The sequence below is a fragment of the Mytilus trossulus genome, chromosome 14, assembly GCF_036588685.1.
Source record: "Mytilus trossulus isolate FHL-02 chromosome 14, PNRI_Mtr1.1.1.hap1, whole genome shotgun sequence".
Lineage (NCBI taxonomy): Eukaryota > Metazoa > Mollusca > Bivalvia > Mytilida > Mytilidae > Mytilus > Mytilus trossulus.
Genome location: NC_086386.1, coordinates 78,141,924 through 78,166,594, shown reverse-complemented (window position 1 = coordinate 78,166,594; position 24,671 = coordinate 78,141,924). Strand labels below are relative to the sequence as shown.

The 24,671-nt window shown below is 31.6% G+C and overlaps 1 protein-coding gene across 4 annotated transcripts; it reads right to left on the bottom strand.

Moving 5' to 3' along the window:
• Window positions 1-24,671, bottom strand: LOC134695845 (leucine-rich repeat-containing protein 74A-like). 4 transcript variants are annotated; one of them, XM_063557286.1, is made up of 15 exons: window positions 24,448-24,670; window positions 15,453-15,734; window positions 13,463-13,647; window positions 12,898-12,927; window positions 8,865-8,972; window positions 7,501-7,594; window positions 7,044-7,093; window positions 6,180-6,258; window positions 5,713-5,798; window positions 5,136-5,330; window positions 4,390-4,485; window positions 3,664-3,924; window positions 2,812-2,897; window positions 1,797-1,859; window positions 1-383 (listed from the first exon to the last, which is right to left on the bottom strand). In XM_063557286.1, exons 1-15 carry the CDS (start codon window positions 24,509-24,511, stop codon window positions 122-124), a joined length of 1,941 nt encoding a protein of 646 aa, XP_063413356.1. In that variant the 5' UTR covers window positions 24,512-24,670; the 3' UTR covers window positions 1-121. The 4 variants fall into 4 exon arrangements, with proteins under 4 accessions (XP_063413356.1, XP_063413357.1, XP_063413359.1 ...); XM_063557289.1 differs by lacking the exon at window positions 24,448-24,670 and adding an exon at window positions 21,820-21,919 and having other exon boundaries at window positions 3-383; XM_063557287.1 differs by lacking the exon at window positions 12,898-12,927 and having other exon boundaries at window positions 24,448-24,671.

The following is a 24,671-nucleotide window of genomic DNA, read 5'->3' as shown; positions in this document are numbered from 1 at the left end:
GATAACTTCCTTGAATGACAAAATATTTAATTCTGTAAACGTTAGTATCACCATAGCCTAATGAGTATTTATATTACATATGCTGATTTGAAAAACACTTATTAGACACATCCTATATAATTTAGTTTGTATGTACATTTATCTGTGGTAATTTTCCTGAAGATTTCATGTCACTTCGTCTCGGTGATTTAATGTCAATTCTCCTCGGTGACACCAGATCGCTATTTTGTTTTATTAATAATGCTTCACTTGGTTTAAGGTATGTTTTTGAGTATTCTCTCTTTTCTGAAGGCGAGGGAGCTAATTTTGAAGAATGTTGTCTCGCTTCTTGAGCTTCTGCAATCAAGTGTCTTTTTAATCTTCTCTCACCATCTATAAGTTCCCTGTTAGTTTAAATGAAATATTAAAAGTATATTGAATATATATTAATGAATCAACCCATGATTAAATATTTTTGCCTTCAACTATTTTTACTTTGCTAGAAATGTCTGGCGGATTAAATAGCACTTGTTGATGTTTTGATTAATGTATATATTTCATTGTTTTGAAGTTACTGTGAATTCATTATTATTCGTTGGATACCAGTTTTCGTGATTTTCGTGGATGCAGGTTAACCACGAATTTAAATGTTCAACGAAGTACAAATTTTCAATCGGGTCGTATGCAGAGTTTGGCAAAACCAAGATATGACATATCAACGAAAATGCAAGTTTTCCATTATCCACGTAAATTGGTACCCACGAAAATAGATGAATTCACAGTACGAGAAAAACCGTATCCATACAAATAACTTTTTAGTAGTTAAATCACAAACATATTGTAAAATGTTTATTAAGTTGTAAAATGTTCACGATTTAAATTTCAAAAGTGACTTTTGCGTATATACCCTCGAGTATCTAAAATAGCATTCAACAATTTCATTGATGAAGCCCCATGTTCATAGATATGAATAAAACAAAAACAACAATAACTGCTAAAAATACATTCCAAAGTTTTAATACAAATTAATGAATCAAAATGGCGAGGCATCATTGTATCATATAAATCAGCAAGAAATAACTAAACATGCATCTATTCAAAACAAGTGAAAACACATTTAACATGTTTAAACTTTTTTGGATTCGAGCGTCACTGGTGGTTCTTTTGAAGACGAAACGCGCGTCTGGCGAATATACTAAATTTACTTCTGGTATCTATGATGAGTTTATTTGCATATATTTCTATTTTAACAGTTACTTATCAAACATGTATTTCAAAATATGCAAACAGACTTTAAATATTACAGCAAAATGTCTGGAGTCTGTATGTAAACGTGATGTCTTTGGTTAGCTTGAACCGTGCAGTCATTATAAAGTTATGTATACTACCCTCCTCTAAGAGTAGACTAGTCCGAGAGATAAACACTCTCTCGTTCGTTTGGACGAGACTTCTCCGAAAGGACAGTTTACCTTAAAATGATGTTTTTACGGTTCAGCTAATAAACAAGCTAGCAAAAGATATATCATTTGCCTACACACTCAATGCATTTTGCTGTAAGAGGGAAGATCTACAAGAGTTGATAGACAATACGCTCTTCTGGAATATATGATTTACTTTTCCGCTTTTTCTAGTAATATTACATATCTACTGTACAATGTTTCTATGATGCAAAATAGCGATAAACAAAGCAAAAGATGCGTATAACTATATTTTAGATATGTGATTGAATTGTGATAATAATAGCAATCTATCTATTTAACACTAGGAAGCAAAGCATTTATATATAAGCGTTGTATGGTCATAAGCGCTGATGTTACCCTGATCGTTTCTTGGATATAATATTTTCTATTCGTTTTCTCTCACTTTCAATTTTTGTCCGTCTGAATAGCAAAGATAATCAAAAATAATAGAGTAAATGATGAATCAAAATGAAACAAACACTATTTACAGATTTCTAAATTGAGAGATTTTGGTGCTCTGTTCCCCTTGTCAAGCACGTCTGATTCCCGGATCTTGGTAGGACTCGAATTCCTTTTTCTTTGATTTATGAGTTTGAAATATTTCCTTGGAGCCTTTCGTAACTTTTTGTGACTCTTTATAATGATACGTATCCTTATTATATGCAGTCTCAGGAATCAGGAATCAATGTTTGTTGAGTAAAAAACAGTTTCATTTGTCTTAGCTGTAAATGTTTTCACCCAACAGTTTAATCAAACGTGTTGAAATGAACCATCAGCAGCTCTAAATATCAATACAAATGTTCCGCAATGACCTAATGTCCAATAATATTTGTCAATTATTAATAAAAATCATTTGGAAATCGGACAAAGTGGCTTATTTATATGACATTTACATCGTACAAAAAGATCAAAGTGTCATATCCCAGACTATTATTTTTTATACAAAATAAAACCCTTTCTAAAGTTCTCTGAAAGAAAGAAAACTTTACACCAAATCCTACAGAATTTATTACAATAGATTCGATTGAGTCACAACAATAGAATAGACATAAATGAAAAAGTTTAAAACTGGCTAACAAAAAAATCTGGTTATGTTTTTGTTCATTGTGATTGTTTTGTACATTTAAGAGCTGTTTGTAGTTTTTCTGTTTTTTAACTGGTTTTTTAATTGCTTTTGTTATTTGTTGGATGCCGTGTGACATTAATGATATTTTCAAACGTGTTGTGAGTTTGTATTTGTCTTTTAACGAGGTGTAGATTGTCCATTCTTTTTGTTGTTGTTTTTTGGGGGTTTTTTGCTGCTTGATTTATTTACCATGTTATAACTATATAGTACTTAGTACTTAGTATTAATTTTAAACAAAGTACTTACATTAAGTCTACATCACCGTCTCTATTAGTATCTAGATAACCCATGACTGTATCTAAAGCACTAGTACTGATGGGATAACCTTCCCTCTAAAATTCAATTAAAAAATCACTGTAACACTTTATAAAACTAACCACAAGATTATTCTACTTTTTATACAGTAAATTCAAAAGTTATTGCAATATCTTTATTAATGCAAAAAAATAAGAAAGGATCATTTTGCAGTAATAAAAATTTGCATTTATATTTTAAGTTATTATCGCTTGAGTAAAATAGAGCATTGTAAACAGTAATCAGTGTTTCCCAATTGTAAAAAGTAAAATCCCAAAAATACTGAACTCCAAGAAAGAAAATTAAAAAAAGAAGTCCCTGGTCAAATAGCATAATCAAATACTGAAACACTTCAAACAAATGGATAACAATTAAAACATTGGGTCATGCATTTTCTTATTTAGATTATGGTGGATAAAATCTGATTGTATAGCTAGCTAAGCCTCTCACTTGTATGACATAATAGATCCACGTATTAATTTCTACAGAAAGTTAGCAATAGTTTGATGGCTGATATTCTGAACGTTTCTTTATATTTGAATAAAAGGATGAATTATTTTTTTGGCTCTTGTATGTTTTCGACTTTCAAATATTCGGATTGAAGCGTTTCACGTGCCGGATTCCATTTTCCAACATCAGTGTTGATAGGAAAGTGATATAGTAAATCGACTACTAAGACCACATAGCAACCAATGCCTCTATATATCGAGATTAAGGATGCACACTTACACAAAGCAAAGTTTTGATTTTCAAAAGTTCAAGGTTTGAATACAGCACTTCTAAGATCTTGGTAATTAAACTTACTTCAAAGGCAAAATGTAGCTCCTCTCTTGAAAGAGAATTACTGTTGTCTTTATCAAATTTTAAAAACATGTCAATTGTCCTCATATGTTCCTTCATGAAATATAAAATTCTGATTGGATCAATGTTAAACACATTTTTCGAGTCAATGTTAGATACCACGCCCTTTCGAACCGGGAGTGAAATATCATATCTAGCCATGAAAAGCCTTTCGTCCTGTATATTTTCCAGCAATGGATCAAACTCCTTATCAACAACAATACCCTGAAAATATTCAAAACATCATATGATAGATTTGATTAAGAAAAATATGTCATATAATTTGTCAAAGTTATTTTAATCTTATATATACGTCATTGTCGGATAAAATTCTAAATAATGAAAAACAATATTTAATTTCGTAGAAATATCACGTATTTCTGAAATACTGGTGATTTATCTTTTCCAAATGTTTGGAGTGACAAATACATCAAGGCGTTGTCAGTTTAAATATTTTCGAATTATGATAATGAATCTTCCTTTAGTATTGTTCGCCTCATTTTGACAGTGGATAAAGAGCTTGTCACATGTTTTTTTATGAAGACCCTGGATTTTGCATATGCAGCAACCGCAGATATGTCCTCCTAGTATCCTGTTCAAATAACTGGTTAGTGTGCCCTGTTATGACTTAATTGTTGTTATGAATACAGAAATAGATAAATACGAATTCAATACAAAATATAAACATACCTCCATATCTAATTCTTTCAGGCCACACTCCTTTGAGCTTGATATCCGTTGGAGAATAATGCTGGTCATAGGAGCTGTGATTGGATTTTGAGCAAGCTGCGGATTTTAAGTTTAATCAATGTTAAATCGACAATATTAAGATAACAAAGGGCATGAAGCTATATGATTCAATGCACAATAATTGGTTCTTATACTCTTATACCTTTATGGTGATCTCCGGCATATTTTCTTATAGTCTATGTCTTTGGTAAAATTTCATTTGAATTGCTTTAAATGTTGTCATCTCGGATCAAGGTATCTATTCCAATACTGTTTTGGTGTTAATCAATGGTGTTGGTAATATCCTTGACCTTTCAATTTTGCTGATATATCATTGACATTTTATCACGTATCTCATGTTTTAAAAAGTAAGAGATATATAAATAGATAGGGTCAATAGTAGTATACCGCTGTTCAAAACTCATAAACCCATGGACAAAAAACAAAATCGGGGTAACAAACTTAAACCGAGGGAAACTCATTAAAAATAAAAGGAGAACAACAACAACACTAAAATGTAACACACAGAGAAACGGACCGAGCATCAGACAAAATCCCACGAGAATAACAAATATAACGTTAAAACCAAATAGGCCTGTCTATGTAGTTCAATTCAGCATGCATCATAGTATTTTCTCGATCCGCAATTAAAAGTAAAAGACAAGACAAAGCGTATCAGATTTTTAAGTCATCAACAACTAACTCACCCTTATTGTTGAAAGTGATTTATTTCCGCAAATTCCTTTCAGCAGTTCAAACATGGCCGGATTATGTATCCTGTTGTTAGCTAAGTCAATAGTAGAAAGAGTTGAGTTATGAACTAATGTGTGTCCCAGTGCTGCACAACCTTCAAAGCCAAATCCATTCCATGACACTTGAAGATTTAATAATTTTGAGTTTTTCTGAAAGGATGATTCTATGAATTATTTAGAAAAAACAATACATTGAAGGATGATGTCATAGAAATGCTTCACTTAAACTATATTAAGGATTATATGCCTTATTCAAGTATCGAACCTATTCACTGGTTTGTTTGTTCTGTTCTACTACTTTTTGTTTTATGACAAGTTTCTCGTAAATTATTACAACTTTGCTCTTTCGGTACGATTGAAAGCTTGTCTTATTGAATACAGACTTCCCTTTTTAATCACTGTGTGTTCAACTATTTGAACTATTCATGTTCTTGCGAACAAAACATTTTTAATTTATCATACCATGTATATCTACATTAAACATTACGGGTATTTGAAAGTGTTCTGTACGTTCTTGTTTATAAGTATTTACCTCTAACCCTCTCGCTATACCAATGGCACCATTACCACGAAGGTGATTCCAACTAAGGTCAAGAGTAGTTATCATTTCATTGTCCTCTTAAATTGAATAGAGAGAATATTTGGAAATGCATGTATGTATAAAAAAAGAGTTTTGTTTCATCCATTGTTTTATTACATGTATCACATAAGCAATAATGTTTAAAAGTTACTTCGAAATGTAAAATTACTCATAAAAAACAAGACTAATAATGGTGTTAACTACGAAGTTAAAGTGCTATGTGGGCTAAAAATCCCGAAAGATTTTGCCAAATACATTCAAGAACATTGTTATATTCTTATTATCGGCATCAACTTTTACGATTTTATCATACACATTAGAAAGCTTTTTGTTCTATTGTCAGCATACTTCAACTTTCTTGAAGCTATCGGGCTTTTTTTACAATTGATGGTATTAACAAAAGCAAACATAATACTTACTCAACGCATTTCCAATCAAAATGCCGCTATCTCCTAGCTTATTCCTTGACAAATCCAAATTACTTATGCTTTCATTATGCTGGAAAAAAATCAAAATCGTTACTTTACTCTCTTTTTTCTTTGGTTTACAAACAAATACATATAAAGCCGTATATTGGTCGATGTGTAAGTTACACGCTAGACACAGTGCAAGTGACGTTGCCACTATGAAACAGAAGCATTGGCACGTATCCCGCTCAGAAAAGAACGAATATTGTCTACTGTAATTTTGAAGACATTGCATTATTAGGCTATGTTTTGATCGGAGTATGTGAATTAATATTGGTATTATTAATACTGTTAAAGCCTTATTATCTTAACTACTCGATAGAAAATTTCTGTTACATTTTAACGTACAATTACAGATAAATAATGTAAGGGGTTGTTTAGTTAAATATTTTCGTTTCAATCATATGATGATAAAACATGACCGGGTTTGTTAGGTGTTATAAACTTAATATATATATAATCGTAATTATGATGCAGTTAGCAGCATACATAGAAAGTGGGATATCGCAAGAATTGTTTTTCGTACTTCGTTTTTCTTCCCATAAAAAAATATTCATTTCTTTTTAATTTTTTCCTAACCCTTACATTATAAATATGATATAATTTAAAACTCGATTTATCTCGTTAATTGGATGTTTTATCATAGCATTTGTATTATTTTGTCCATCAGCCGATACGATGGTCCATTAAGTCATGTGGTTCTGAAAAGCACATGAATGTTTGATGAAGAGGAAAATTGTTCGAACAAAACATCGTGAACAAACAGTGATCTATAACATTATAAAAACTGAAATTGATTTACAAAAAAATGAATACCTCAATAATCATTGCCACGTGTGGAGCATCTTTGTCGTCAAAATGATTATCTACAATGTAAGAAAAAAAGTTTTCCAAAAATCCTGAAAATATTCAAATTTAATGACATCCCTTTATTCATTTACCTGTTTTCTATATTGGTGTGATATTTCAACATGAATGCACTCAAATCAGTATAATCAACTCGAAAAGAGGTATAGTAATCTAATACTTGTACTCTACGCTAACACTAGAGGAATTATAACAAAGGTATATCCAAACTCATAAGTTTAAAATGACAAAGATCGGTGTCACAAACAAGAGACAAAGTTTTAACAGTAAAACAATACTTAACATATAAATCATAAGACTGAATAACGACAATTGACGATATAGTTGTTAGCTTGATTGGAAATGTATATGATTTGATAAAGTGGCAAACATTGTTTCGCTTATCACAACTTTCACGTATACGTACCACTTATATCTAATTTCCGTAATGTATTACTTTTGCTGAGGAATTCTGCCAGAGTTCTTATTGGTGCACCGCTTAATCCACATCTCCTTAGTGTCTAGAAAAACACAAATCATTTGCAATTTAGAATTCATCATTATTCCCTGCGAAACAATAACGCATGCCCCTATAACCAACTGTATTTCCAAATTAAGATGGATTATTTTGGTAAAGGAAAGATATATTTATGTAGGACAAACTGTACTCTTCATATACAAACTTTATTAAAGGTGCATGTTTCAATATACTATGCTACTAATTTTCAAATTATAATTAACCTCGTTATAAATGTGTAATACACTTGCGATGTTAACATTAAACAAATCATTGTTTCTTTTTTATTTTCATTTTTTTTTCTCACTTAAAAAAGTTGTCCACACCACTCTGTTCAATCCTTTCATATGCGTTACTGCAGATAGTTGTATGGTTATTCTAAAGCGTAATGTAAAAGAAAACGAAAATGTTTCCCTTTTACACAGTATCACATATAAAATCGTCCATTGGGCGAGAGTAACAATACATTTAGTGTGGCGGAGACAAAAAGGTAGGCAACACTAAAACGTAATACAGATATCGCAGATCAAATTTATTCGTTCATTGTGTATTAATGTACGTTTTTTAATTGAGTTAAGTCTGTCAATTGATATTTTATCGTGTGTTTTTCTATGTTGTGATGTTATGCTATTATTTCAGAAAAAAAGGAGAAGGTTTGGGTCCATTAAAACGTTTAAACCCGCTGCAAATGTTTGCACATGTCCTAAGTCAGAAATATGATGTACAGTAGTTGTCGTTTTTTATGTAATATATACGTGTTTTTCGTTTTTCGTTTTTTTTATATAGATAAGACCATTGGTTTTCCCGTTTGAATGGTTTTACACTAGTAATTTTGGGGCCCTTTATAGCTTGTTGTTCGGTGTGAGCCAAGGCTCCGTGTTGAAGGCCGTACATTGACCTATAATGTTTTACCTATTTTTAAATTGTTATTTGGATGGAGAATTGTCTCATTGGCACTCACACCACATCTTCCTATATCTACATAGAAAAAGACCTATGTTTAGGGAAATAACTGTTAAAATCATCAATACGTTTGTGTCAACTATTTACACCTGAAGATTATAAGCTTCTATCATACATAGATTATTTCCAATCTGCTTCGAATAATTGCTTAAAAATCATTGATGAAACTTTACTTTTACAAACGCAAAACTGATTTAAAGAGTTATATCCCTGAATTCAGGTCTACCCAATTAAAACGACGTCATGTGCTCTTGCATATAAATAATGTCGAGTGAATAATTTAGGCGCAGTTTTGAAATATAATAACTTACCAATGTAGATATTGTTTTATTTGTCCTGAGTATTTCTGAGATGTATTGGATATCCCTAGATGTCAAACTGTTACCAGAAAAGTTTATCTCCATTAAATCTACATCGTTCTAAACAAAAAATGATAACACAACTGAGTATAAGGTTTTATATACATAGTTTATAATTAAAATCTCAAAAACTTGTTTACTAAAAATTATGTATATAAAGCTTGAACCAAGCCTACCACCGGTATTAAGTTCAAACCAGATTAAACATAATGTGGTGCTTTTGTTCAATTTAAGAATGATATTGCAATGGTTCGAAGATTGAGTGTTTATATATGTATTGTAGGTAAAAGTAAAGGTTTTCTGCTTTTGAATTCTATATAATGACTTGAATTTTATTAACTTTGAAATGGATTTGGCCTTCAAATGATTGTTAACAAAGCGCCACTGAGATGTCCTGTATAGACGAATGTCTTGCCTAATAAGTTACATGTATATTCCTGAGATCTTTCATGAGTTTCTTTTATATCGTTTATAGGTATATGGTATACTACATTGCCCTGTTGTTAATATTTCTAGTCATGTTATTGCATAGTTTTGGTGACTGAGTGGTCTAGGCAATTAAAATACTGTATTTTAAGCCTGTCAACATTGTGAGTGTGAATTTGAATCCCGCATGTAGCAGGTTCTTTGGACTCCAATCTTAGTTGACTAAGATTCTAACTAATCCTACCAAATGTGTATGTCATCTTTTTCTACCATTAAAAACAGGTACATTTAGGCACGAAATAGTTAATAGTGTTGAAAGTGGCGTTCAAATCCAATATAAATCAATCAAATTCCCGAACTATCTCATTATCTTTAACATTTCTGGATAATAATTGATTTTTTCGCCTGTCTCAAGTCAGGAGTCCCTGGCCTTTGTTAGTCTTGTATTATTTTAATTTTATTTTCTTGTGTACAATTTGGAAATTAGTTTGGCGGTCAGTATCACTGAATTCGTATATATTTGTTTAGGGGCAGCTGAAGGACGCCTCCGGGTGCGGAAATTTCTCGGTACATTGCAGACATGTTGGTGAACTTCTGCTGTTGTTTTTTCTATGGTCGGGTTGTTGTCTCTTTGACACATTCGCCATTTCCATTCTCAGTTTTATTAGTAGTAATAAAGTCGGCTACGGAAAGATGTTGTCTAAATTTCAATGTCAAGACTGATGATAATTGGGATTAGGGTACAAAGGGTGGATATATGTAAGTCTAAAGATAGTTTAGAGTACAGAAATATTGCTCCAAGAGTACAGAAATTATATGAATATCAAATGGACAAGAAAATATAGAATAGAGAAAAATGGAGTTAGGATATCAAAAAAGATAATAATGGACAAAACAAATAAAGAATAGAGAAAACGGTCTCAAATATTGAGGAATATACTACAAATGAAAACCTCTTCTCCATTCCACCCATCAAAATACTTATCAATGTCTGTGAAAACTTTTTTGATATCTTTGAAAAAGGTATGTGTGTCTTATACCATAAGAGTTCATAAATTTCCCTAATCACAAAAACACAACTTATTATCTGTAAACACAGACCGTGCATATAACTTTAAAAAATCTCTAAACAAAAGCAAAATTATAAACAACAAAATCCACTAATCGTAAAAGTAGTTACATCACATTATATAAGAGCAAAATAGTAAATACCGATATAACTCAAATCAATCCATGTGTTCGTAGATAGTAGATGTTGTTGTGTCCTGTTAAATTGTTATACGATGATGACTGATGTTCCCATATTTTGACTATTTTATTGATTGTGACTGTTTATTTAACGCATCATGTAAATGTAACGGAATTTGATGAGACTGTTATTAAAGTGAGAGGGTTAGCGCTATAGAACCAGGTTTAATCCACCATTTTCTACATTTGAAAATGCCTGTACCAAGTCAGGAATATGACAGTTCTTGTCCATTCGTTTTTGATGCGTTTTGTTTTTTGATTTTGCCATGTGATTATGGACTTTCCAAATTGATTTTCCTCTGAGTTCAGTATTTTTGTGATTTTACTTTTTTTTGATAGACAATCAAGGTTGGATTTGAAATAATGGTATTTGTTTACGGACATTGCATATTTTGTATATCCCAGTATTCAGTGCATATGACCAAATTAATTCAAGTACCTTTTTTTTTTTATCTTGTATCATAATAATACAAAATTGTAGTTTAGTTGCTAATAAAACAACTCTTCACTGGAGATAAAAGACACAGACATTAACAGTACGGCGTTCAACAAAGAGCTAAAACCCATACCGCATAGTCGCAGGCAGCTAAAGGTGCAATGACAAATGTAAAACAATTCAAACGAGAAAACTAATGGCCTTCTTTAAAAAAGAAAACAATGAACTCAATACAAATATGATATAAAGCAACAAACGAAAACACTTATAGTACATGTTCCTGACTAAGGAATTACACATACAGAATGTGGCGATATATTTTATTGTCATTTTGTTCCCGTCACCAGCAGAAACTGGAAATGCTTATTCATCATTGATACTTAAGTTCACCGTTAACACATTGAAAAGAAACGTTTTGAAACAAGAAAGAAGGGAAATAACTCTTCAGAACATAAGGAATATAACTCTTCAGGATATAAGGGAAATAACTCTTCAGGAGATAAGGGAAATAACTCTTCTGATTTGCAGGTATGATTTTCATTATTGATTTTAGGTCAAAAATATAATCAGGCAAATTATTGAAACAACGTGTCCTGGTGTAAAGGGGTGATTTGGACTATTAAAGGTAACTTATTGTTATAGGTTAGATTTCGGTCATTGTTGCGAAACCGAGGCTTATGGAAATAGTCAAGATGTCCTACTTAGATCATTTCAAAATAGGTGCTATTAAAAAAGATTGAGAACGTCAAGTTAATCTCTCCAAGACTTATTATTAAAATCTAATAATCCCTGTACTTATTCTTTATAAGTAGTTAAAAGTTTATAACTAACACCCTGCTTCGTTGGGATTAAATATTATTCATAATATAATCACTGTTCGTTGAAATTGCTCTTTTTTTTCAAAGAATAAGATAATAAATACTTTTACTAATACATGTAAGTGGGCCACTTAAAGGTAATCCAATATTTGTCCATGTTAATATATACTGATTCTCAATAAAAACGCAATGAACATGGCCTGACTGTTTTTCTTTTTAAAAAATGCGCGATGATTTCACAATTGAACCGCTTTATATCTTCCGCCACTTTTGTATTATAAAACTACAGGGTAACGGGTTCAATTGGATGCGACATACATGTTTGTGTATTTCGAAAAGAGGTGTGATCATGATGTCAAAATCCGAAGCTTGAAGATATATATCGATTCTTATCAAATAATAGATGTACAATTTGTGTACTTAAAGGAGTCTGGGTGTGTTGTACAGAATAGAGAATAATTATTCAGATAAAGAGCTAAAAAGATAAAGAATAGAAAGAAAATTGGGTGCCAAAAAAATAGAGAATAAAGAAAATAAAAATGTTTTTTGTTTTTTTTTTGCATCAAAGATTACTAGAAACAAAATGATTTTATCTAAAAAAAAAAAGAAGAAGAAAAATCGAATGAAAATCTTATCAATTTGAATATATCTAAGTACTGCCAATTTGTAAATCGAAGATATCTGTGTTATTACGTCTTTTATTTCGAAGACATGATGACGCATTTTTAGTTTTTTCCAGTACTGATAAATCGTAATGAACAATAAAATGTACCCGCGGCAAATTGAATGTACTTTTACATTGTGTATTAATTTAAAAGTCTGTAAATCCATATTTAATAATAAAATTGTTATGAAATTAAGATTTGGATTACAGAAGTGAGGATATTACCTCAGTATGTATAACTATACAAACGTATTGAAACATAAATAATCAGAAAACAATAGTTAATCTATGAAGATTTAGTATTATGAGTAAGGACTATTAATAGAAAAAGAATCATGCAAATACCGCCACCTGAATAAATGAAATAATTAAGGGAAATTTTCTAGCAAATACCTCTCCATCAAGACGTATTTCTTTTTCCAACTGAAGTAAAAACAATTAAGTGTGGATTTATTTATGCATTGGGAAACTATGACTTGTTTACGAAATTCTATAAAAAGTTTCAACAAATATTCGCTTTATATCAAACTTCATAATTTGCTAATCACAATTTTGCAATAGCAATATAGCAAGCAAAATTGTTCGTGTTTAAATGATTGTACAATTTCATATCGTATTCTATACTTTTTAAATTCCGAAACTTGAATAAAAAAATTGAAGTTTATAGGTTTTTTTCTGTAATGATATTGAATGAATTCCAAAAACTGAAAAAAAATATATTCTATATACAGAAACTGTTTGGATTCCTACAATTGAATTAGTCTTAGACTTTTTTCTAAAGTAAAATTGTTGGATTGGTACTTCTATACATCTTTCTAAATCGTGAAAAAAACGTTGAGAACAACACGGTCACATGACAACATTATGTCTATGAGCTGATAGACAAAACACTGTAAACCAATCAGAAGACACGTTACATCCAAAATTGAATTATAAAATACACTTATCATACACTTACAATCATCACAATGTATAACGCTCTCAGCTCTTTCGATGACAGATTCAAGTCTGTGATATCAACGATTCCAGTCCCAAATTGGTTCATAACTTTCCTTGATGGTATAATTCCCAATTGCCTACATTTTTGTTTGTATGTGTTCTTATGTTGTTCTGCGGCACTACTATATCTCACTGGTAACATTTCTGAGAGAAAGAGAAATTTTTATGTCAATATGATGGAATTTGATGCGACTGTCATACAAGTGAGAGGTTTAGCTAGCTTTAAAACCAAGTTCAATCCACCGTTTTCTACATAGGAATGTACCAAGTCAGAAATACTGCAGTTGTTATCCATTCGTTTGATGTGGTTGCGCTTTTGATTTTGTTATTTAATTAGGGATTTTTCTTTTTCATGTTTTTGAATTTATTCGGAGTTCATTATTTTTGTGATTTTATTTCTCATAAATGTCATGCGTCCGAAAAGCTTTTCTAGATTTAACTTTATTAGAAATGCTAAAAGCCGAATATTTGAATGCCAAAAATAGTTACAAACGATATACAATGATATAAACGGGTATCATTTTTACTGCGCCTTGAGCGCTTTTCGACGATACATGTATCTTCGATGAAACTAAAAACTGAATTGTTTGAAGAACCAAAACGTATAAAAACGTTGAAAAGTTAATCAAACCAAAACATACCATTATTATAGCCAATTTGTGAAAAGAAATCAGCGCTTTGTACGAGAGAGATATATTCAACATCAGGTAAGCAACTTTGGGTTTGAAAACTGTATATATTTTAGCTATAAAGGCCCTGACATTACAAAATATAAAACAATGTAAACGAGATTGACGTATACATTTACGAGTTAATGTCTGCGACTATGTTAAACAAAAAATAAGTTACGACCAACCACACGGATCATAGCCTTTTGGGGCCAAAACCAAAATAAACAAAATACGAAGTGAATGAATACAGTTATAAACAAAAAGGGTGTGCACCCATGACTTCCACATATTTTGATTTGAGCGTTAACTGGTGAAGGTACTTTCAGATCTCGCATCGGACGCATGAAACAAATAAAGTGTTATTTTCATTTGATTTAAATACAATAACATTTTACAATACACCTGTTCCATAAAGCATTATGAGTAAGTTTTAATGCTAAAGCTTAATATTTAAACGAATTTTAGTACACGGCTTATATATCTAAATCTGAAAACAAACACATGATACCTATTTGGCGAATTCGACACTAGATTAGAGAATAATTGTTATACGCTAATGGCCTGAAGAAACAAAATATATTTCCAACATTTGAAAGTCTAACACTCATAAGCAGCCCTAAAAGGGACACCCGGCCAACATTAGCACAACCTTGTATCATACAAGCTAGGAACGAAATACTGCATGCTACATGGTGTTTGTAAAATACGTGGAGAAAGGTTGTCTTTATTTCTAGTGAATTGTAAATATTCGTCTCGCACAACCATTATTCTCTATTTTATAGAATTATCAAAATCGGCCTCTCATTCAATTATTAGTAATTCAACGGCATCATTTTCCACATTTTACTACTCTTTTGTAATATGACAGTTCTTGTCCATTCGTTTTTGATGCGTTTTGTTTTTTGTTTTTTGATTTTGCCATGTGATTATGGACTTTCCAAATTGATTTTCCTCTGAATTCAGTATTTTTGTGATTTTACTTTGTACTGGCAAAGTGCGTGCCAAAAGGTATCATTTCATTATTTTAGTACACTGCGTTTAACTATTGCACTAATTAAATGGCATTACTTTATTGGGATTTTAAATTATCTTATGGAACAAGATTATGTTGTTCAAATAATAGATTGCTAGGTGTTGTAGAGCACCATAGAGCTTTAATTTGAACATCTTGCAATACAGGCATTTTCAACTAATAGCATCATGTGGTGGGAAGAATAGTGAAACGTTCATGTTGACATTTTCACGTGTATTTTCAAACGCGATGTAGCCGTTAATTACCTTCGTCACTGTCCCATTCATATTCTTCATCAAAATTTAATTCTGCAGGTGTCTGCGCTATTCGAGATTTGTTTCTTTTCAGCAGTCTTGAGGGGGGTTTAAACGATACTCTAGAAAGGTTCCGAGAGGCTGTCCTTGATGCGACATCTTGGTGTCTCTGCTCATCTCTCCTCCGAATGTCTTCATCGTTCGGAAGATTTGTGCCAAGCCTAGAAAATGTTACAGTTGACGGAAGTTCTATGTCTGTTGCCATGTCATCAGCTTCCCCTAATTCTGGTGGAACTGTAAACATGTAAATAAGATTTAGAAACAGACTATATTTTACTCCTCTAATTTTGGTGGAACTGTAAAGAATGTCTATAGCATTTAGAAACAGACTTTATTTGATTCCTCTAATTCTGGTGGAACTGCAAAAATGTAAATCAAATTGAGAAACAGACTATGTTTAATTCCTCTTATTCTGGTGGGACTGTAAAAATGTAAAAAAAAAAACATGTATCAAATTGAAATGATAAAAAGGTGAGTCAATATAGAGACTAAACACTATTTTCTATTTTTAAATTACATTGTGAAAAAATGTTGGTATATGTATGTATCTCTTTTTCTGTTTGTTCATGTTCGTCTTTATCGGTATGTGCAGTCAACAGACCCTGGTCAAGCAAAAAAGTTCACATTTAACTTTAATCCATGGAGGGATAATCATACGTGTATAAGTAAAAATTAAGGTGGTACCCAACATCTTCACTAAAATTAAAAATATCTCGTTTAATTTTCATAAGATTTTGACAAAATAGTAACTTTGACCCTTTGTCAAAAACATAAAATATTCAAAAAAACTTTAACCACACACTTTTTTTTTTGGGGGGGGGGATATTTTTTTTATCACGGAGAAGCTTTAATATTTCATAAACAGAGTAGAACGAGATTAAATCGTTCAGTTGATTTGTACAGAGTTGTCTCCCTGCAGAGTTATATACCACTTTCCGAACGTTTTCGACGATTTTATGTGCTTATTATACAAACGTTCACCTATCATTTTAGTTTGATATTACTTCAGAAAATAAAAATGATACAGTGCGGCAATATTTTTTCTATTTTCACCAAAATTTTAACGAGCCCAAGTTGTATGAAAAATAACACCAACATCAGAGGCGGATTTAGGGGGGCCCAGGGGGCCCGGCCCCCCCCCCCCCTTTTTGGGAAAAAAATTGTTTGCTTATATAGGGAATCACTGAAGCGTGACTGGAGCGGGTCCCCTCTTAGGTCAGTCAGTGGGCCCCCACTTATGAAAATTTCTGGATCCGCCAGTGAACATATGTATATAAGTTTGACTGTCCCTCTGGTATCATTCTCCCCTCTTTCACATAGCATATTTACTGTACCTTGGTCATAATGCCAGATCTCATGAAAACTACTCTCTATTTCCGGTGAAAGCATCTTCTTTTGAATAGACACACTTTGCTAATTATTTCATATATTGTTAATGTGTTTTCGATCAGATAATACATTAAAACCCAACCGTTAGACGTTTAAGCAAATTAACAACCTGTTACACTGAATTATAATTTGCTGAACTTGTTCCTTTATAGTGTTATATAATACTTACGACATCGTTGAATAACATTATAAATTAATCTTTTTTCATTAAGTAAGTCATTTTAAATTATGTACTAGTACTGTATATAGTAAAGCTCAACAGTCATTTTTTCGCACTTTGTCCGCATTCCCCCCCCCCCCCCCCCATATCCCACATTGTGTGGCCCCTATATCCCACACTACACCTATTTCTATCTCATATATCCCAAATCACACCTTTTTGTATGCCTTTAACCATCATCATCAAAAATGTTTAACATCAACATCCCATAACGCATCTTGTTCTACCCTTGTATCCCATATCACACTTTGTGTACCCCATTATCCCACAAAATCGTGGCATTCCGTAATCCGTAGTAGGATGTCTCGTGTAGGGATAATTTCACGCTTTCTGTACGTTAAGATCTGCTCCTTTCAATCATATCAGCATTTTCTGCTGTTAATCATAACTTCCCTTCAACCCCCTTTTACCATAACCTACAAAATTGAGAATTGAAATGGGGAATGTGTCAAAGAGACAACAACCCGACCATAGAACAGGAAATGGGGAATGTGTCAAAGAGACAACAATCCGACCATAGAACAGACAACACCAGAAGGTCATATACCTTTTTAAAGTATCATCATTATTTTATGCTCGTTCTGATTATTCATGAAATATTTGCTGCTGAACATAAAAATAAAAAAAAACAGTAAAAAAATGTTAAATTAAAAACATAATTAGCTCAAGTTGGTCTTCCTCAATACATCTGTTAATATTATATTGATCCGATAATGATATCTTTAAATTACGTGTTTTTCCAAATAAGTTTTGTTTGAATTATGTATTAACAAGACTACAACAAAGGCACAGCTTTTGAACTGATAATATTGTTTTTTGTTAGGAATTTTAAGATTTATTTTCCTTAAAGCCATATAGTCAGAGTTCTAAATAAAATGTTTATTTTTACATGTTTTCAAAGAAAATCAAGGACACGTATACATGTCTGCCGGCACAAAATTAATTGGTGTTTTATTTTGGAATATATTACCTAAACGGAATATTTAAATGTACTTTCAAAACTTAAGCACGTTTATTAACCTAAGAATGTCATAACGGTTAACCGAACGTCCCAATGAGTAGAAGCTAATTGATAAGCTGCTATCTGAGGTTACCGAACGATGACCTTCAGTTGTTTGCATTACATCTATGTCATTTTGACTCTTTTGAATAGTTTTCTCATTGGTATTCACCAATCGGCGAAGTTCCGGTGAAATTTTATAGATATACGGAATCAGTCGAAGGTGAAACGAATGTGGCTACAAGTATCAAGTTACAGCTACAGAATGACGTTCCAGTAAACTTTTATTCTTGTTAAACTAACTGTTTTCTCCATACACCGAAGTTATAACAAAAGGTTTCAAACTTTAAAAAATGATCTTAAAAAAAGGAACCTATGTATCTTTTATCTTTTTCGTGGTTGTTACAAACTTCTCCTTAATACTTTTCTCGTTATATTTGTCTGATTATAAATTCCTTTAGGTCAACCTAACCGTGTCCGAAATATGGCAACCCCCCCCCCCCCCCCCCCCCCCCGCCCCATTTCCCCTAATCCTGAATAGAGGTGACCATGAATATTAAACTGCTGTGTTTGTCTGCCTCTATACTAACAAAAGCTATTAGGAGGCATGCTCTAAAGTTTATATCAACAAAAAAGTATGTTAAAGAATTAACCGATTAGTCCAGTATTAACATATTCTGCTTGGGAGGATAATGATCGTAAAAGGGTATATAAATTATAATTATAAGAGAACCTTCATATATCAATGCATGATTTCATCAACATTTTTAATTTAAAATTTAAAAGTATTAATAGACAATAACATGAATAAATATCTGAAAATGCATGAAATGTTTGCCACTGGATATTACACAAGAATCAACCATTCAAATATAAATTAAAAGTTAAAAGTCAACTAAATCTGAAATTCGGTAATGTGGGTCTGCATGGAGTTCACAGAATAGATTAAAAGGCCAATAAATTAAATATAGAGAAAATATGCCTAAGAAAGTACCGAATAAAGAACAATAGGTTTTTAGAATACACAAACAAAAGATGTATCATGTGCAAAAATTAAACCAAAAATGAGAAGAAAAGTTGAAGACACCCCTCCCTCCCCCACGCCCTTCATTATTGCGCGTTTAACATTTGACATTTGTTTTAAAATATGCAATACTTACGGAACGTTTATCCCTAACTAAGATCGATCCCTTAAAACCCGAAAATCGTTAGTATGTGCTGACCTGTATCGTACATGTATTCCTTTTTGTCAACCTCCCACTTTTACCGATCAAATTCATTAAGATAGACAGTTTTCTGTATAGTAAAATAATGTCAGTTAATCTTTAATTTGTCAACTACCCACTTTCTCGGGTCAAATTAATTAACTTATAAAGTTTACTTTATCAATTGAATTTTTTTATTACTAAAAAAACATGACATTTTTATAGCTAGCTTTCGTGATATTAAGCTGTTCGATTCATAAAAAACAACGATCAATTCTTAATAAAGTAAAAAATAAATAGATCACATTTTCCAAATGACTTTAAACAATTGACTTTTGTTAAAAGGGAAGCAAGTGGGGGTATATATTTACAACAGAAAATCGATTTCGAGTGCAACCTTTACTTATATATTCTAACCACGATATGATAATTACGAACTTGTGTTCTTAGCAATATGTGTTAAAAATGTGAGTCCCCGTATGTAAATCTTGAAAAGTGGCGAAATATTGCCGTGTTTTTCAGAAAGCGGATTACATGTACATACACATGTACAATATTTGTAAATTCACGTGGATGAAAAGAGGAGAAAAACAAGCATTCTTTCTTATAGTGTTTAGATTATATTCATAAAAATAGCCATACGCCTTTATTTGATCTATATTTTGTTTGTTTTGAAGGGGAAAGTTGTCATTCTATGTTTAAAATGATTTCCACCACTACATTTTCAAGGTTTTTTTTATTTATTTCCAATCCATTTTTCTTTTAAAATAAGTATGAAAAATTCCAATGTTGAGGGACGAATGAAAGTTTTCTTCACACTTCAAATTGATAATTATTACAGTTTTCACTATTAAAAACACTAAAGTCTTTAAATAATATCTATTCATTAACAAGTATTTTTTAGGGGGCGATTCGCGGAAAATATATAGTCCGTAAAATAAAGACATTCAGGAAGTAATCTTTCATATAACATCTTTAAAAGACGAGCTTTCAAATTGGTTCAATAAAATATGTGTTTGTGACTGGTAAAATTTAACGTATAAGTGTTAGGCTATAAAATCAGAAACTTATGAATAAAATTAATTCATGTTATCTTCATATTACAAATTTTACTAAATGATTGTTATGCCTAGTGGATTAAATTCCTCACACGTTAAGGCATGCACATTTAAAATCGTTTTGCAATTTAGTTATTCTATATTTTCGTGCAGTTATATATATTTATATATTTCATATCCCATAACATTTGTTTACTTTAACAGTTAATCTTGATTTGATTATGGTTATTGAAATTTTAAACTGAATTTTAAATAAAATAAAACTTTAAAGTTAAAAAGGTGTTTCAATTATGAGCAAGAGTACTTTTAAGTAATTATACCTTATAAACGTGCCGGATCGGAAATATAAGTGTTTACATTTTTTTAACAAGTGCTTTTTAATCGAATAATTTGTTAAATATCTTTAAGATATCATATTTTTCATTAGAATCCTATTTGAAATTTTAATGAATGTTTTTTTCCTTTGTCATAATAAATTTTTCATGTTTGTACCATTACCAACTTAACAAACTCTATGAACAAACAAATACAATTTCAAATTCAAAAATAAAATTACTGCTGTCCCACCAATGGGGGTCTTTTTGGGGGTTCTGATCCCGGATCACGCTTACTGTTTCGTCAGATTCCCGTATCCCGCTTACACTATGTACGTAATCAATTTTCATTTTTTTTTATTTCCCGTGTCCCGCTAGACTTCATTTCCCGTTTTCACGGCACAATAATTTGACTTTCACGTGTCAAGCTTACAAAAAATAGTCAATCCCGCTTCACGCTTGCTTAGACCTCAATGAGACCCACACCATATACACAGAGCAAACACTATGTTGAGAAGACTTAGTCTTCGATATCGTTGTTACGTAAAAAATCTGTATATAATGTTCACTCTTGTAATATTTGCAGCTGGATGTCACCAAACTTCCATGGATTTCAATTTGTACAATACCAAAAAGTTAAGCAACACTTTCATTAAGATTAACAGGGGTTTGATGGTTTCTATCTTTGTAGAAATTTGAAGGTTCAAGTCTAAATTTTCTCCTATCTATCGTAATTCTTGGCATAAGAGCATTACGAAATCAGATATCTATATATTTTAAAATTAGATTGAATTTTCTCAGATATTTCATGACCGAAAAAAATAGTTTAAGAGTAAAATATCTCGGTCTATCTTTTATTCATCATGCCTTGTGCTATTTTACATTATGTACGTCATTTTAATCAGACATTAAATGTTACGATTGAAGTTTCGGTTACCTAATTAATCGGATGAATTACGTACTTTGTAGGAAAATTAACCCATCTTAAATTCAGAATTAACACAAAAGTTACCAAATACTAAATCGTTTCTACTGTTCGTACCAGGATGTCAGTACACCATAACTTTGACAAACTATTTAAATTGAAATAAAAATGTAAATTGTCAAAAAGAAATACATAAAATGAACTATACCTCCGATTACATGCGGCTACATCCAAAGTTTAAAAGTTATTTATGTCTTCGTCATAATACGGTTTGTTTTATGGTTAGTTATTTCACGCATTAAGTTCAAAACTAATTCTATACTTAAGAAATACAAGGGTTTTATTCTTAAGATTTATTTCGTGTAAGTAATTAAATTGTTATTCATAGGTTCACAGTCAACAACTGATGTTTACCAATCAACGTACATTGTCACACAGGGATCCTGTGTTTTCATACAGATTTTGTTAATTGATGTTTAAACCACTATCTACTAGTTCAGTACTTGATTTTAGGTATGCAATTCAATACATAATTAAGCATATTTTCGAGGGTGGTTAAATTCCGAAAATCCGCTAAACTTATCTAGTCTTTGTATTCAGACAATTTACATAAATACACGAAAGTGTCATGGGCCTTTTTTTTGAAACAATCATAAGAAAAGAGAGGCGAAAAAAAGGAACATTCAATGTAAAGAAGAAAATGTGGTATGAGTGCATGTCACTGAGAAACTTATTCATTTTTTCAGTCAAAAATAAACTGACAACGCCATGGCTATAACACAGACAAACAGACAAACAGACAAACAACTGTACACAAAACACAACATAGAGAACCAAAGATGTGTTGCTCGTGGTATTCAAACCTGGTAATAAGTCTAATTCGGTAGCTCCACTTTCGAGGAAAAGGAGACGGGATTGTGGTTAGTTTAATTTAAACATATTTATTTATAGTGGATTGGGAAACAAGTTTTGCACCTTATATTAATCCCTTTCCACTTTGCGGGTCCGAGTGCTGCCTTGTATCGACATTAGTCTACTCTTTTTTCGAAATCTACAAGGGAGTCTTTTACGTGCAAGCGATATGGCTCTCTCTTAACACAGGTCAGCCCTTCCGACGGACTATCATTGTTTCCTCAAGACCATAATCGCAAATGGTGTCAAGGGAGAGCTGAAAATTCAGTCACTGAAATTTTTATCCCGGAACAGGAATTGAACCAGGATCCTTTGTGTTAACAGTCCGATGCACTAACCACTACACCACGGCTCTCACGATTGGTTTAAATAAAGATTGTTTAATGCAAAGGAAATGCCAATTGGCACAAAATAAAAGTAACGACGCCGCCTAACTCCTACGAACTACTCCTTCGAAGCCATTCACAATTTATACAAACAGGTTTGAAACAATAAATAAAGTTCCTATAAGTCATGATAACAAGTATTCGAACTTCTACAGACTTTGTTTAATAATATTGTTGGTGTTATTTTATTTTTATTTTTGTTTTGTAGTCTTGTTCAAAGGTTAAACTGTAACCAAACGTTGACACATAGTTTTTGGTATCAATTTCCTTTAAACTCAACAACACCCGCGCGTCGTCTTGGGCATAAGCATGCATGAGTTAGACACTGGATGTTAAGCAATCATTTAATCAACATATGCAGGAATGTTTTATCTTCAATGCTTTTCAACTTTGTACTCTATTTGGACTTTAAAACATTTTTTTGTCGCTGTACATGCGCACACGTTATTTTCGATTCAATCGTACTAGTTAAAACCGATCTTTGCGTTCACATTTAAAGTAAGATATGTTTACTTTAGATCGATTCAAACTAAACTACCTCTTTTGGTGTTTTAGTTTAGACCGATTGAAGATCTGTTCACAGCGTTCTTATTGGCCCTTAAATCGACCTAAAGTGAACCGGTCTAGTTTGAATCGTGAACGGGGTCTAAGATGAATTTATTTGTTTATCAACATATGCATGATACATATGAACGATATTTTGCAGTCTTCCGTCTTATAATCAAAGTGTTAAAACGGAACAAGCTGCAGAAAGGTAATCTAAAAAAAAAATTATGAGAAAAAAATATTTATTTTTTAAAACAAGAACTTTTGAAATTAAAAGTGTTTGATGGTTTAAATATGATGTGTACTGGTGTATACACACTGTATCAATCTATGTCTGGTTAACATCAAAAGAGAAAATTACAAACAAATGGAAAATGGAATGATACGTAAATGATGATACACAAGTAAAACAAAACATCAAATATTAAGTTGCTTTATTATTTTTAGCGGTATAAATACCACATACAGCAGTACAATTGAAAAGACATCCAAAAACAGACTAGAAGATTTTTTTTCGATTTGAAATAATACTTGAAAAACAAAAACAAACATGTACAAAGTTTTTGGTAGTAACACATTGTTTTACTAAGTTTAAATATTGTAAAAGAAAGTGTAGGGCAGGAGGACAACGGAAACACTATAGAAACTGTTCCTTCCCTTACTTTGTCCCATTTCGAAACATTTCGATGCACAAATAAACTTTAAAACTATAATTCGATTTTTTTTTTCGCTATATAGAATGAATAATAAAATATACGGAAGTAAAACGCCCAGTAAATCATAAATTAATTATATGAAATTAGCCTTGAAAATGTACCAAACAGTCGAATGCAATAGTTCAACTCAAATTGAATGGCTATCTATAATACGACACTTACGAATACATGCACCCTCGACCTATAAACCATGTACACATAAACACGTACATTGAAAAAAAAGTTAAAAAAAACTATGAAATGTATATATATAAGTAAAATATATACAACACTTACGAGATACATCACTATCTTCTCTTTCAATCTTCAATTCTGTGATTAAAGAAGTGTATTCCTCCATTTTTCGTTACTGAATATTTTTTATAAAGAGTAAATATTTTTCAAGTGGCAATCCTCATTTCTCGTAAAATCTTAAGTGATAAAACACGCTCTTCTCTTACGGATTTAAATCCTCAAATATTATTGTTTCATAAAACACCAAAAGTACACAATTGCATATA

Excerpts from the sequence above, each read along its gene's own strand:
- LOC134695845 (XM_063557286.1), bottom strand. The coding sequence starts at position 24,511 with ATGGAGGAATACACTTCTTTAATCACAGAATTGAAGATTGAAAGAGAA. Across the intron at positions 5,331-5,712 it reads GTATAGCGAGAGGGTTAGAG|AAAAACTCAAAATTATTAAA; the intron begins GTAAATACTTAT and ends TCATCCTTTCAG. Across the intron at positions 3,925-4,389 it reads TGAAAGAATTAGATATGGAG|GGTATTGTTGTTGATAAGGA; the intron begins GTATGTTTATAT and ends GAATATTTTCAG.